The 14,294-nt window shown below is 43.4% G+C and overlaps 1 protein-coding gene across 1 annotated transcript in view; it reads left to right on the top strand.

Moving 5' to 3' along the window:
* Positions 1-8,567, top strand: part of HS6ST2 (heparan sulfate 6-O-sulfotransferase 2) — a 290,738-nt gene extending 282,171 nt beyond the window's left edge. The window contains exon 3 of the mRNA XM_068533864.1: positions 5,488-8,567. Coding sequence (XP_068389965.1) covers positions 5,488-6,385 — 898 coding nt within the window. The 3' untranslated portion in view covers positions 6,386-8,567. The remainder of the gene's footprint in view (positions 1-5,487) is intronic.
* The last annotated feature ends 5,727 nt before the right edge of the window (positions 8,568-14,294 follow it).

Raw genomic sequence — 14,294 nt, 5'->3', positions numbered from 1 at the left:
TGACAACCAAAATGTCTCCAGATATTTCCAAAGGTCCTGGAGTCAGGGAAGGGAAGTGGAGGGGTGGGATGCAAAATTACTCATGGTTGAGAAAGACTTGTGTAGAGGGAGCTTGATAGAGATAAGGCTGGAGAGAAAGAAAGGTTGTTGCCAGGTCCCACAAGGCTGTGTCTGGCATGTGGAAGAGCTTGAACTTCATGTCATAACTGATAGGGAGCCATTAAGAGGTCTTAACTAGGGAGTGGTAGGTCAGATGCGTGCCATATGGGGGTGTGGAATGGATGTGAGGCTGGAGACAAGGAGGTGGCCAGGACGCTGATGCAGTGATTGAGTAGAGACGTGATGAGTACCTGACTCCAGGCAGTGGTAAAAGGATGGATTTGTGAGCTCTTAAGAACTAGAATCAGCAGGACTTAGGGAAAATTCAGACGCTGGAGGTAAGCGAGATAGAGAAGTCAAAGACGGCCTCCAGGTTTCTTGCTTGGACAGCTCTTTCTTTGGTTGCTGTTTTTCCACAATTGCTTACCAATGACACATAAAAGTTGGCCTAGACTTGTAGAGGGTGGCAAACCTTTCACTGTGTCCTGCCTGTCGAGAAACCATGGGCATACAAAGGCACCAAACAATGGTCTTTAAATCAACTCGGGTAACTGAGGGGGTCAACTCGGGTAACTGAGTGGGAGTCATGACTGTAAAGATGTGACACCTGGTCATCTTAATGAAATGACATGGTTGGTCACAAGATATTCCTGTCCAATCACTACTAACTGAAACAGGCTGAGTGTGATTTTTCTGTGGCTAAGCTTGGCTCACTCGTTTAAAATTAAATCAGACCATTCAGCAGCACCCTTCGGGTTTCTGTCAACTCGAAGGGAGATTTCCAGCAGATACCAAAGATCTGCTCTCACCTGCATCTTGTTCTGTTTTAATCAATGCCTGGATCCAGGCATTGCCAGAAGAAAATAAAAAGATATGGTGAAGATATTGGGGGATATGATCAGAATTCAGATGCGTTTTGACAGGCTTAGACTTCCTCTACCAAGAAGAAGTTAAACAGGGCCACAAACAAACTGCATCGGTTCTGGACAAAGGAGATTGAGTTTCCAAATGGCCTATGTGTAAAAGAATGCAAGAAGGTAGTTGACAGTGTGTCAGTGATGTGACGCGTCTGCCGGAAAGGCTGATGTGATATGAGGCCACGTTAAGAGAAATGGTGTCAAGAATGAGGGCGGAGATAGACTGTCCCTACTTGTTCCTTGTCAGACTGTGCCTAGAGGGCATGTTCCAATAAAGTGGAATATATTCAGAGGCAAACAAAAGGATAGTGAGGGGACCTGAAGCAGTGGAGAGAACAGTTGAAAACCATATTTAGCATGAAGAAAAGAAACCTCGGGGTACTGGAATGCTGTCTTCAAATACCTGAAGCCACACTTGTGGAATTAAAACCGATCCTAAGTAAGTCCTCAAGGTCTGAAACTACCATGTTTTGCGACAACTCCACATCTGAAGCCCAGATCACTGTCTGAGGCTCTATCTGTCCATTCAGCCAGAGACCTGGGAGGCCTCCTTACCCCTCCTCCTCCCTCTCCCCTATATTCATTTTGTCACTGAGTCTTGTTACTTTGACCTCCTAAATCTCCCTCTAGTCTGCTCCCTCTTCTTCTGTCTTGTTTTCTATAGTAACCTCGACTCGTTTCCCCAATTCCACACACCATATACAGTGATCTTTCTAAAACGCAGACCTCTTCATGTTACTCCCTTGCCTAAAACCCTTAAAAAAGGCCTCCCTGTTGCCTTCAGATGTCTAATTTTTTTCTTTTTCCTTTTTGGCCATGCCACATGGCTTGCGGGATCTTAGTTCCCCGACCAGGGATTGAACTCAGGCCCTCGGCAGTGAAAGCGTGGAGCCCTAACCACCGGACCACCAGGGAATTCCCAGAAATCTAACTTCTTTAATGTGGCATCTGAGGCCTTCCACGACCCGGTCCGTAACTACCTCTCCATCCTCCATTCCGGCCACTGGCCCGTAATTCCCAGTAAGATGTTTCCTGTGCCTTTCCTCTGCACACGGCAGGCTAGTTTATGCCTCTGTGCCTTTGCTCATGCTGACCTTTCTGCCTTATACTCCATTCTGCTCTTTTTTGCCTCATCTAATTCTCCCTTGTTTTTCAAAATAAAGCTACAGAAACTCTTCCTCTGTCATCGGGCTAGGCTGAGCATCACTGCAAGGTGCTTTCTTTGTGCCTTGTCCCTGGTCCAGTCATTAATAGCACATTAGAATGGAACGCTCTGCTAGGGGCCCCGAGTCTTAGCCCTCTAGGCATCCCCAGGGCCTCTCTCAGTGCCAGGCACACAGGTGCTTGAACAGAACTGGGCGCTGGAAGAGTGCCACCCACGTTTCTGTGCCTATGTGCCTCTCCACGCGCTGTCCCATTGGCTTGGGCTTCCACGTCCTCAGTTGCTCTGGGTGGGGAGACGGCTCCTCTGACATTTCCCTGACGACTCTTCACCCCGAATAATGAGCAGCCTCGATCCTTTGCCCAACAAAACCTCCCAGGGGTTATCCTCACCTGCCTTCCCACCTCCAACACACTATGCCACTTGAGAGGCCACTGGACAGTCTTGGAGACCCACCCTTCAGCAGATCTTCCTTTTCACCCATGGGATCTTTTTCCAAGCAGCATCAAGTGTTTCCAGTTGAGGCAGTCTGGCACCCCGGGCCTATTTTCCCTGGAAGAAGGGGGCTGCTGGCAATCACTGACTCTCCAGAGCTATTGGCATCTGAGTGGAGGGCAGCACTCATCACTAGCACGTGTGCGTGCACGCGTGTAGGCGCCTCTAATTTCTCTGCTGCTGTGATAATCCCTACGGTGTGGAGACCGAGGCTGCCTGCGCACCTTGGACGGCTCTCCTCTCATAACGGCACTGGGAGACCTTCATCAGGGAGGAGCCGCGCATCCATGACATGAGAGCGTCTGTGAATGTCTGCCTCTGCCTTCCTGTGCTCCCTCTCTCTCTCCACGTGGGGATGGTGCTTTGGTCCAGACACTAACCCTGCTGGTTGCGATCTGTCTACTCTGAAGGACAAGGGAGAGTTTTTAGGTAGGAGAGCCGCAGGCTTGCACAGGGGTGCACTCTAGAGTTTACCAGAAGATGTCACTGTAGGCTTAAACCAGTAAAACAGAAGACTGTCAGCTGAGCATGAAGGTGACTCCATCATGGGGGTTTAAAACACCCATTTATAATGCATGCCTGGAAAAGCTGGTTGAAAGACTAATCCAAATGTGTCACTGCACTTCATAAATTTCTTTTTTTTTTCCAAGTAATCAGACTAATTGCCACAAAGCTATGGCCTCAGGCCTAGCATAAAGGCTTGATAAATTCACACTGAAGGAATGAATGAATGAATACCAAAGCTAGGAGTGGAAGGGCAGAGCCCATGGGAACAGCAGTCACCTTTGTTGGTCAAGGAGGCTACTGGAGAACAAAAGCTGCTACTCGTTAGCAGTGGGTCTCTACAGAGATGAATTTGAGTGGCACCAGCAAAGTCAGGTCCCAGGAAAAGCACTGAGAGAGGTGAAGGTCGTCTTGGCCCCCCCCTCCGGCAACACTCCCTAGTGCTTCTCCTGTGCCCCATGCTTGTTTATTCCAGAAAATCATAGAAGGTGATTTTTAAAATTTTCTATGATTTTTGCCAGACACTTAGATCCTCCAGAGTTTTTAATATAATGAGGCATGGCCTTCCCAGTTCTGAACTCTTCCCCAGATAGTTCATTAAAGAAGTAATTAAAGGAGTTAGGGAGATTCTGCTTTGTGCCTGGTACAAAGCTGAAATGGACAAGATGAGAGTGGGAGAAGAACGCCTAAAGCCCCTGCCCCGGAAAACCTAGTTTAAGCAGAAATGCAAACAACTAATTGCAATTCAGTATCAAAAGTGTTTTCACAAAGGTTTAAGTGTGGAAGTGACACTGAGGAAGAGGTGACGGCTGGCATCAAGGGGTGGGATGCATTTTCTCAGAGGAGAGATAGTACTTGTAATGGAACTCGAAGGATGCCTAGAATTTTTCAGTTAAAGAAGGAAGGTCACGCCAGGCAGAGGAAACACCACGCACAGAGCAGAGGCACACGGGATATAGATCCCAGGGTGCCTTCATTGCTCAAAGCCCAAGACTTCGGAGGAGACTCTGCTCAGAGGATATCAGCCACCAGACTCAGAGAGTCGGGTGGTTGAGTTGGTTCCCTCTGGCTTCTCATGGGTGGGTATAGAACCACCATCCCTCAGATGGGAATGAATAAACTTCAGGGAAGCTGCAAGCCATTCCCCAGGTTTCTTTTCAGAAACTAAATGTTAATATTCAGAGTTTATTGTTGTCTTCCTTCCACGATAGGCCAGCTCATCCACGACCTCATCCTTTATCCACTGAACCTGAGTGGAAGCTCATTTATTATGAAAGCACAACTACTGAGTTGTTTTTCCCCGATCACATTATAAGCCGGGATGCTTCTGGGGTGTGTGTGGGCGGGGGGTGTGTGCACGTGTGTGCGTGCACCTGCTATGTATGGGTGTGTGTGGGTGTGTGGTTTAAATGTTTCCTAGTCTGCTATTTGAGCAAAGAACTTTATCAGTTTGCAGCTTTAAATTGAAGACAGCCACACAGCAAAGCCTCCACACATGCTGACATCTGGGTGTCCTTTCTGTGGGTAAAGAAAAGGGGCATTTTGGAGCTGATAGAGTTAACTTGCCTCTGCTGGGAATATTAGCACGTGAGCAAAGGCTGAAACCAAGGTAGTAGCTTATATATATGCCATTGGCAGCTACCATGTCTATTTCAGTCAGTGACTAACCACAATGTCTATTTCTGGAGGCCCCCCCGGCTGTGCTGCGTATCTCCACATTCCACTGCCATCACGTAGGAGCCATGATGTTATGACAACAGCCAGAATCAAAAGCATCATATCACACACTCTTTCAATGAAGTTTTGTTCTTTAATAAGATATCCCGATTAGACTAGATATTAGAAAAATGCTTTTGTGTATTTAGTAAGAAAGATTAGAACTTGAGCTCACTTGTCAACCTTGTATCACTTCAGTAAAATCACGTGTTTCCACTGAGTCTCCGTTTCACGATCAGTTAATGGGGGTTTGGGGGTGGGGAGTATGAAATAAATGAGGTCATTGGGAGGACTTCGTCATTGGTTGGAGAGAGAGAAAAGCAGGGAAAGGAGGGGAGGGGAGGGGAGTTTCCGCTGATGTAGTGCTTTAGCTGCAGTACCAGCGAATTGGGTGATAAATGAGCTCTCTGGACAGGCTAGTGGGACTCAGAGAGGGGACGAGAGCACAGTTCACAGGACAACTGCCACCAGATCGCCATCATTTCCCTTTTGCCTTCCTTCCTGACCAGTGAACATCACATATGCCATGCACCTCCCTGACTCCACTTATGTCACCCGAATCCCTGACCGTTGGCCTTTGTGCTTTGTCCATAGGAACTTCCACTACATCACCATCCTCCGCGACCCAGTGTCCCGGTACCTGAGTGAGTGGAGGCATGTCCAGAGAGGGGCGACGTGGAAAGCATCCCTGCATGTCTGCGACGGGAGGCCCCCAACCTCCGAAGAGCTGCCCAGCTGCTACACTGGAGACGACTGGTCTGGCTGCCCCCTGAAAGAGTTCATGGACTGTCCCTATAACCTAGCCAACAACCGCCAGGTGCGCATGCTTTCTGACCTGACCCTCGTCGGCTGCTACAACCTCTCGGTCATGCCCAAAAAGCAGAGGAACAAGGTCCTCCTGGAAAGCGCCAAATCGAATCTGAAGCACATGGCGTTCTTCGGCCTCACCGAGTTTCAGCGGAAGACCCAGTATCTGTTTGAGAAAACCTTCAACATGAACTTTATTTCGCCGTTTACCCAATATAACACCACTAGGGCCTCTAGCGTGGAGATCAATGAGGAAATCCAAAAGCGCATTGAGGGACTGAACTTTCTGGATATGGAATTGTACAGCTATGCAAAAGATCTCTTTTTGCAAAGGTATCAGTTTATGAGGCAGAAGGAACATCAGGAAGCTAGGCGGAAGCGTCAGGAACAACGCAAATTTCTGAAGGGAAGGTTCCTTCAGACCCATTTCCAGAGCCAGAGTCAGGGCCAGAGCCAGAATCCGAGTCAGAATCCGAGTCAGACCCCGAACCTAAATGCCAATCAGAATGTGACTCAGAATCTGATTCCGAATCTGATTCCGAATCTGACTCAGAGCTCGGGTCAGAATCCGAGCCCGAAGGAGAACCGGGAAAGCCAGAAGCAGAACCCTGGCCAAGAGCAGAGCGATGGCAACACCAGCAATGGCACCCATGACTACATAGGCAGTGTAGAGAAATGGCGCTAAATGGCTCCCAAAGGCTTTTGCACACTTCTCCCAAAGCGCCAGTCAAAATAGGGCAAGTCTTCAAACATGAGAGTGTCCAGACACATCCTGCTTCCTTAAGTTTGGAAGTTAAAAAAGTTAAGATGTTGCCTTTACAGTTGCCTTTCAATTCAGTGTTCTACTGTGCGTGGGTAAAACAAATTTCAATATGCAATTAAATTGTCTTTTTTTTTGGTTTGTGGGGAATTTATAAAATCCAAAAGGCAAACCAGACTCATCAGAAATTGCTGTTTAGATATTTTCAGAAGTTCTTAAATTAGTCATAGAGACAAAATGAAAACATAAAATATGGCCGTTTAACTTATAGCTAAGAAATGGACTTTACATTATTCATGATACACTGTTGAAACCCAGTCTTGGAAGCAAACATTTTTTTCCAGGGCTAAGCATGAATATAACACAAAAGAAACTAAAATTAAGCACGAAACTGTTCATTTTCTTCTGATTTTAACAAGGAATCTATTTAAACAGAATAAGAACTGATGGCAGAGTTTACCAAACTGTAGAAAATGAAAAACTTCTCTCCCAAACATGGGTAGTTTTATGTAAAAATATTGGCTTTCGAGTAGAACGGGACTCATATCTTGTTATTTCAGAGATGTTTAAAATTTTAAACTTTTTCTGCCTTCTACTATTTAAAGGTTTTAAACAGGGTGTATCTCATATTAAATAAAACACTTTTTCCAAATGGAGTACCAATGCAAAGATCTAATTTCCAGATGATTTCTGGTCACTGTAATTTCAACAATTCTGGACTCTTTTTGGCGCTGCTTCTCATTCATTTTAAAGCTTCTCCGAGCTGTGCTCATTCCAAACTAACCCGTTTTAGAATCTTTCTTCATCATCTAAATGGTGTGTTGCTGAATTCATTGTGATAATATAATCCTGGATTAAAGTCAGGACTTTCTTTCTGTAGAACTGTCTTATCAATGTTTGTGTAGTGAGGTCCTTATCAAGAAACTCTTGAACAGGATAATGTGTCTTAAAATATTGCTCAAGTTATTATTCTTGATCAGATAGAATTAAACCTGAATGTGAATGAATTGTTATTTACTTTTTGTGCATTTTTATTGTAATGTTTCCAGTAGGGCTGGCTATTTTCTAGCCCATTAGTTCTTTTTCGTGTTGACAGAGTATAGACAATTACAAGAGAAAAAACAAGGGTAGAATAAGCACTAGGATAGTCAGCATTATTCAGTAACACCAAAAGCTTTACCTCCATACTTTGGGTGAACCGTGTACCAGGTTTTGTTTTGAGAAAACAAAAGGCAGGAGTGTTCTGCATTGAGGTTAAACATCAGAAGCATATGGATTGAAGAAAGTGATTTGGTATTGGAAGTCTGTGCAGAAATACTTTTAGGGTATCAACTGCGAATTGCGCAGGGCAAAAAGAAGGATGTAACCCACCGTGCAAGCAGGCATCCTGATTCTGGGCAGTTTCCATTTTACGGGTTTTGCTATCCTTTCGTAAGGACTTACGCTAAGCCCCTGGCTGTCAATCAAAAAGGCAACTGGAAGTGGCATTTATGTTTTCACGAGGGACATGCTTAGAAGTGTGACCATAAAGTCACATCTTGTACAATCTGCTCATTTGCATGATCTAGTTTCATCTGTAATAATAAGGCCACAAGCTGGACAAGAAGCTGAGTACTTGGTTAAAAAATAAATGTTCTTGACTCTGCACTTGTATCAGTAGATCTAAATTTTGTTTTGTCCAATAGTATCGCAGTCCTGGGAATCTGAGAACTGGAAAACTGAAAGGAAAAAAATTGTCAAAATCCAAAACATCTTGAAGTCAAACTGTTTTAGAGTGAAACTATTTTGTGTACTTTGTGTTTTTAAACTAATGATTCTGTAGATCACTGTGGTATTTCAATTTTGTTTTGTTTTGATTGATATTGTTTGCTCTTAAAACTGATAGGTACTGCTGGAAAGCAGGACGAAGCCCGAGCCAGTGGAAAAGCTTGTTACAGAAAAAATATTTTGTGTTATTGCTGTGGTGTGCATGGTTTGCAGAGATTAAGTGCATTTTCTCTGTCTATACTGATTTATTGTATATAGGGGATGTTATAAATATACATTTTGGTCACCATCATGTAAATCCCATGATTTTGACTGTAAACATCTTTCCAGTGGTGTAGCTTTACAAACCATTCACTGATTTTTGTGTAATTTAACAATAGATATGAAATAAACTTTAAATTACAGGCTCTGAGTAATTTCGTGATTTCAAGGTTTGCAGCCACTAGACATTATGACATCACAGAGAGAATTTTCTTTTCTCAAGGAGTTTCTTTTTGTCCTCTCGGCCACCAGGTATGGAAATGAGATGAGCCATTCTAATCTAGCACACCCAAATGGCCTTAACTTTGGGTGCTTCCTTCTGGGAGTCCACAGTGTGTCCTCCTTGGAATAAAACAAAGTTGTCAATGAAAGACAAAGTTGACTGTGCATTTTAGTCAGCTCAGGCTGCTATAACAAAATACCATAAACTGGGTGGCTTATCAACAACAGAAACTTATTTCCTACAGTTCTGGAGGCTGAAAGTCTGAGATCAGGTGGCAGTATGGTCGGGTTCTGATGAGGGCCCTCTTCTCAGTTGCAGAAGTCTGTCTTCTTGCTGTGTCCTCATATCACAGAAAGTAGCTAGCTAACTCTCTGGCTTTTTCCTATAAGGGCACTAATCCCATTCATGAGGGCTCCACCCTCATGACCTAATCACCTCCCAAAGACCACACCTCCACATACCATCACATTGGGATTAGAGTTTCAACATATGAATTTGGTGGGGACAAACGTTCAGTCCATTACGCTATGCAAATGAAATATGTGAGTGTTTTAATTTAAAAATTATTAAAGGAGATACTTGCACATCTAAGAACATGTTGAAAAGAAAAATAGCACTTTTTATTTTTTAATCTATCCCCTCTGTCTAGGATAGAGGTTAAAGGTGAGCATTAAAGTATTGGCTTTTAAAGTTATGAAGACAATATGCTCTAATTGTATCCAATGTACATATTTTTCCAAACAAACTTATGGTTAGGACTATGGATGGGGATGATTTGTTCTTGCCCTTTTGAAAAGAGAATTTAGATGTCAGTTCATAGGATTAGAGGGAAGAAAGCTACAAAATTTGGGGGGTTTAACTATACTCAGCTTGCAAGCTATTCATACTTTAAAAATTCTGCCCATCAACTGTTCATTGAGCAATAATTGGGTGGTCAAAGGTCCTGACTGCAAAAGGGCCCCATGGCCTCCGCTTGGGAGGAACTGTGAACAGGAATGTAGAGGATAAGAACTTGAAATATTTAGGAAATAAAGATTATTTCCATTTACCCTCCAGGAGGCTACTCTTGGAGAGTACTTACTGAAGTGGGGAAAATGTTGAAAACCTGCCCTATGCTTCTGGACACAGAAGCTGAGCAAAGGGTCTACTGAGGTAGCCCAAAAGAGCCATAAAACATCACAGGACAGGCTTTAGACAACTGCATTCTCCCCATGCCTGTGACACAGAAGAGACCAACATTGTAGTCCAGGCTGGTGATATGCAACTCCCAGCTTTCTTGCCCTGTGCTGAGGAGTGCTGCTCTCTTGTCTTCACTAGGGATTAAACCAAGCAAATAAACAAAGCCCAGGTGTCTTCTAAAGAGTCTAACAAGACACAGAATATGCTGACTCCAAATATAACCCCATGGGATTGTGGAATAAGGCAATCCTAATCTCTAAAATGGCCAGAGTGAAGTGAGCTGACAGTTTTAAACATCAAAGGAATTAGATCAAGACCTCAAAAATCCTAAAGTAAATTTATAACACATCAATCAGACCTTCAGAACTAGCCTTTAGAACTGCAGGAGAAAACTGTCTTGAGGACAAAGCAAATCAGCTGTTTGTCAGTGCAAGTGACACTGTTTGAGCAGGGGTCCCAAAAGGACAGACCTGGGGCCAAATGTGGCTCTCCACCTGCTTTTGTAAATAACAATGTATTGGAACACAGCCATGCCCTTTTCTTTGCATAATCCCTCTGGCTGCTCTCATACCCCAGAGGCAGGAGCAGTTTCAACATACATCTAATGGCCCAAAAACCTAAAATATTTATTTTCTCGCCCTTGAGAGAAAAAAATTGGCCAACCTCTGAGCTAGAGAGCCAATCAAAATTTCCCAAATAGTAAAATCTTGGCAGAGTTTATAATGATTCCAGAGTCAGAGAGAACAGAAGGGTGTGATTCAAACAACACACTTCCCAATAAACCAACAACACACCAACATTTATGGGATACCTACTATTATATGAAAGGCACCACATTAGGCCTAAGAACAGGGAAGAATCTGATCTTTCCTCAAAGGATTATGGAAATCTAAACCAAATGCTGTGCCAGAGAGTATAGTTAAAAGCTTAATTAGTTCTTCAGTGTGTGTGTGTGTGTGTGTGTGTGTGTGTGTGTTTGATTACATGGTTGTAAAAACTGCAAATGACATAGAAACATGTAAATAAAAAATGAAATGACCAATTACCTACACAATTCTCACTCCCCCAGAGTAACTAGTATAATTATATGATTTCTTCCAGACCTCCTTGTCCTTTTCACATTCAAATCTAATCCCCCCTTCTCTCTCCCCACACACATATAATATTGATAACAAAAATGAAACCATGTAGTTTTCAATGTTACTCAATTTCCATTTTTTTAAGCTCAACAATGTATCCTGGTTTTCCTTCCAAAATAGGAATATAGTGGATGGTTGACCCTAAGCCCCTAAGCCCCCATGCTGATGTTACCCTAAGCCCCTAAGCCCCCAAACTGATTACTGCTCATGTTGAGAATGTTGGCTCTGGATCCATACTGCCTGGGTTTGAATCCCAGCCCCACCATTTACCAGGTCTGTGACCTTGGGGAAGTCACTAACCCTTCCATGCCCCAGTTTCCTCCCCTGTAAATGGAGAAAATAATAGCTCCAACTTCAGAGGGTTGTTGTGAGAATTAAATGAGTTCATATTTGTAAAGCACTTAGAACAGTGCCTGACATAAAGTAAGCTTAATACGTATTTGATGGTACTATCATTATTATTGCTACGAGTTTGAAACTTAGATGTCTGATGGATGCCCGTGTCTTTGATAGCTAAAGACTGACTCTGAGTTGAAGAATTGAAAGTGCTGGCAAGAAAATAAGCCAAAAGTAGTATATGTCCTATTGTGATTAATTAAAAAAAACTTTTCTAAAAATTAAAAAAATATATATATATAAAACAAATGTTACATAATTAAATGTATAAAAGACCTACCCTAAGGTTTACTTCTGAGTTTTGAATGTAGCCAGTGACAGATCTCCTGAAAGATCTAATCCACAAAATGCCAAGTGAGTCACCCATACTCTCTCCAGCAGTGAAAATGCATTATCTGATGTCCCTGGCTGATTGGGGACCTACTTTAGTGCACTTACCAAAGATGACTCACCAGCAGGCCCCTTCCTTTCCCACCCACCTCCCCACCCAACATTGTCAGAGTATGGGCCTGTCTGCACAGTGAGATCCCAGAGGGCCCCAAAGGTCTAGCTGCCTCCCTCACCGGTCTGGGTGGGTGCTTGGAATTCCCACACTCCAAGTCTCTACCCTGGGTGAAAGCAGCCTGTGCAGAAGACCCTATTAAAATGCATCTATGCCACCTAGGAGAGAGGAAGGAGAGTAACCCATTAAAAGCACCTCCTAGTTTATCACGTTAGCAGTCACGAAGGGCCCTCAGGGAAGGGGACACACAAGTCTTGTAAATTCAGGTAGTTCACTTCACTTTTAAAAAAAGAAAAGAAATAGAATAGTTTGCTTCCCTCTCATTTGAATTTTAAAATTTTGATCTTATTGCCTGAAGGGCAGGATAAGGTTCAATAATCCTCATCAAGTCTCACTAAATTGTGTAAATTCTATTCTCATTGTGCCTGGTTAAATCTTGTGACTTCACAAAGCTCAGTAAGATTGACTGATGCCTAACTGGGCCTAAGAAAAGTTTAACAGTTTTTGTGACTTAAAAGTGCTCTACTGGATTTCATGTGACTTAGGAGGACCTGAAAGGAATTGTCAAGTCTTAGCAGAGAGTGCTTTACCATAGCTTGATAGGCCCTAATCAGCCAACTGGAGCCCAACCTCACCAGCTTTCTCAAGGAAACACAAGAGAGGTTAGTTCAAACACAAGAGTGGTTTTTTCTCTCAGGCCTGAATAAGGTCTTCTGTCCCTGAAACTAGCTAGAGCAGGACCATGCGTCCATCAAGGGCCTTGGGATTATGTGGCAAAGACTTCGTGAATTTGATCCAAGAGGCAGATTTAGGCTTTGCAAAAGTGAACAGGTAGGAAGGAGGGTTAAGTAAGGAGCCTCAGCACTGACTAGTTAAGATGAACAGGATTTATCAGGAATGAGTTTGACCTAAACAGTCATCAGTAGTTTCCCAATGCTCCTCAGCATCCGTCGCTGCTGGAAACATGCTTTCCCCAAACTCCCGGGAACTTGACAGGGCGGTCATTGTTTTGATTTACCAGCATTCCCACTCAAGGTCAGGTCTCTATGTAACCCACCGGAATGGTCACAATACCTTCTTAACTATTCTCCTGCCCTCAGCCTCTTTCTTGACCACCACACTCATCTTCCTAAAACTGCATCTCAAAACCTAATCCATGGACCTGTGACCTCAGGAGCTTCCCTGATGTGTTTGTTTAAAGATGCAGATTCCCTGGTCCTCACTGCAGAGGTTCTGAATCAGAATCTCTGGTACAAAGCGAGAGATCCTGCCTTTTTGGGTGAGATTCTAAGATGACTGTAAGGAGATTCTAAGATGCGCAGGTACATTGGAGAACTACTGTCCAAAATCGTATGTCTGATCACCGCACTGCCCTTCTCAGAAAGTGCTGCGAGCTCTGCACCGTCCTCAGATGGAAGTCCGCACTCATCAGCTAAATGCACAAAGCTCTCTATAATCTGACCCCCACTTTCTGCCCGTGCTCATCATTGAATGCCACCTTACTTGAACTTGAACCTTTGCTTCAGGCTAAAGTTCTTTACTCCTTGTCCCAGGCATTGGACTTCCAAAATGAATTTGAATGGAAGTTTTTGAGATAGCATAGATTCTAACAGGTTCTATATAAAATCTTATTTTGGCTGATTGCCATCTTAACAGAGTTTTAATGAACTCTAATAAGCCTTAGGCTTATTAGCTGTGTGACCTAGGGTAAATGACTTCATCTTTCCGAGCCTAACTTTCCTCATTTCTAAAATTGAAATTATCATAGTACTTACTCCATAGATTTGTGGTAATAATTAAATGAGTTAAAACATGCAAAGCATTTTAGAACAGAGTTCTGGTTCTTTGCAGTTTGATTGGATTAATACGGGTAAACATTTCTAGCACTGAGGCAATTTATTATTTTGGACTAATATGTTTTATTCATTCAGAAACTTTTAATGGAACACCTACACTGTGTTTCTTGGTAATGTTTTACATTCTTCCCCCACCCCAACCATTCACTGAATTCTGCTAAGTTACCCAGTAGTTGAATTCACTATCACTAAAAGGAAATATTTCCCAAAATCCCTGCAGAAACTAGATTTCTATATATTTTTTCCTTCTATTTTTCTCCTACTCTCCCCTCATGGGGTCCAGTACTGTATTTTACACCCACTGGATACTTTGTTGGACACAGTAATATCTGTGTAAATTTGGCAGATCCTTTTTTGGATAGATAAGAACAATGGCTATCCTCAACAATACTGGGAATCACTATTTAGCAGATGCACAAAGTGTACTTGGCTCTGTACTCAGAATTCCCTGTGTGTTGACTCTAGTACAGGCAATGCACACATCAGCCACGGGCTGTGCATTTTCCGTGAC

The sequence above is a fragment of the Eschrichtius robustus genome, chromosome X (genome assembly GCF_028021215.1).
Source record: "Eschrichtius robustus isolate mEscRob2 chromosome X, mEscRob2.pri, whole genome shotgun sequence".
Lineage (NCBI taxonomy): Eukaryota > Metazoa > Chordata > Mammalia > Artiodactyla > Eschrichtiidae > Eschrichtius > Eschrichtius robustus.
This window is presented reverse-complemented; position numbering and strand designations above follow the sequence as displayed.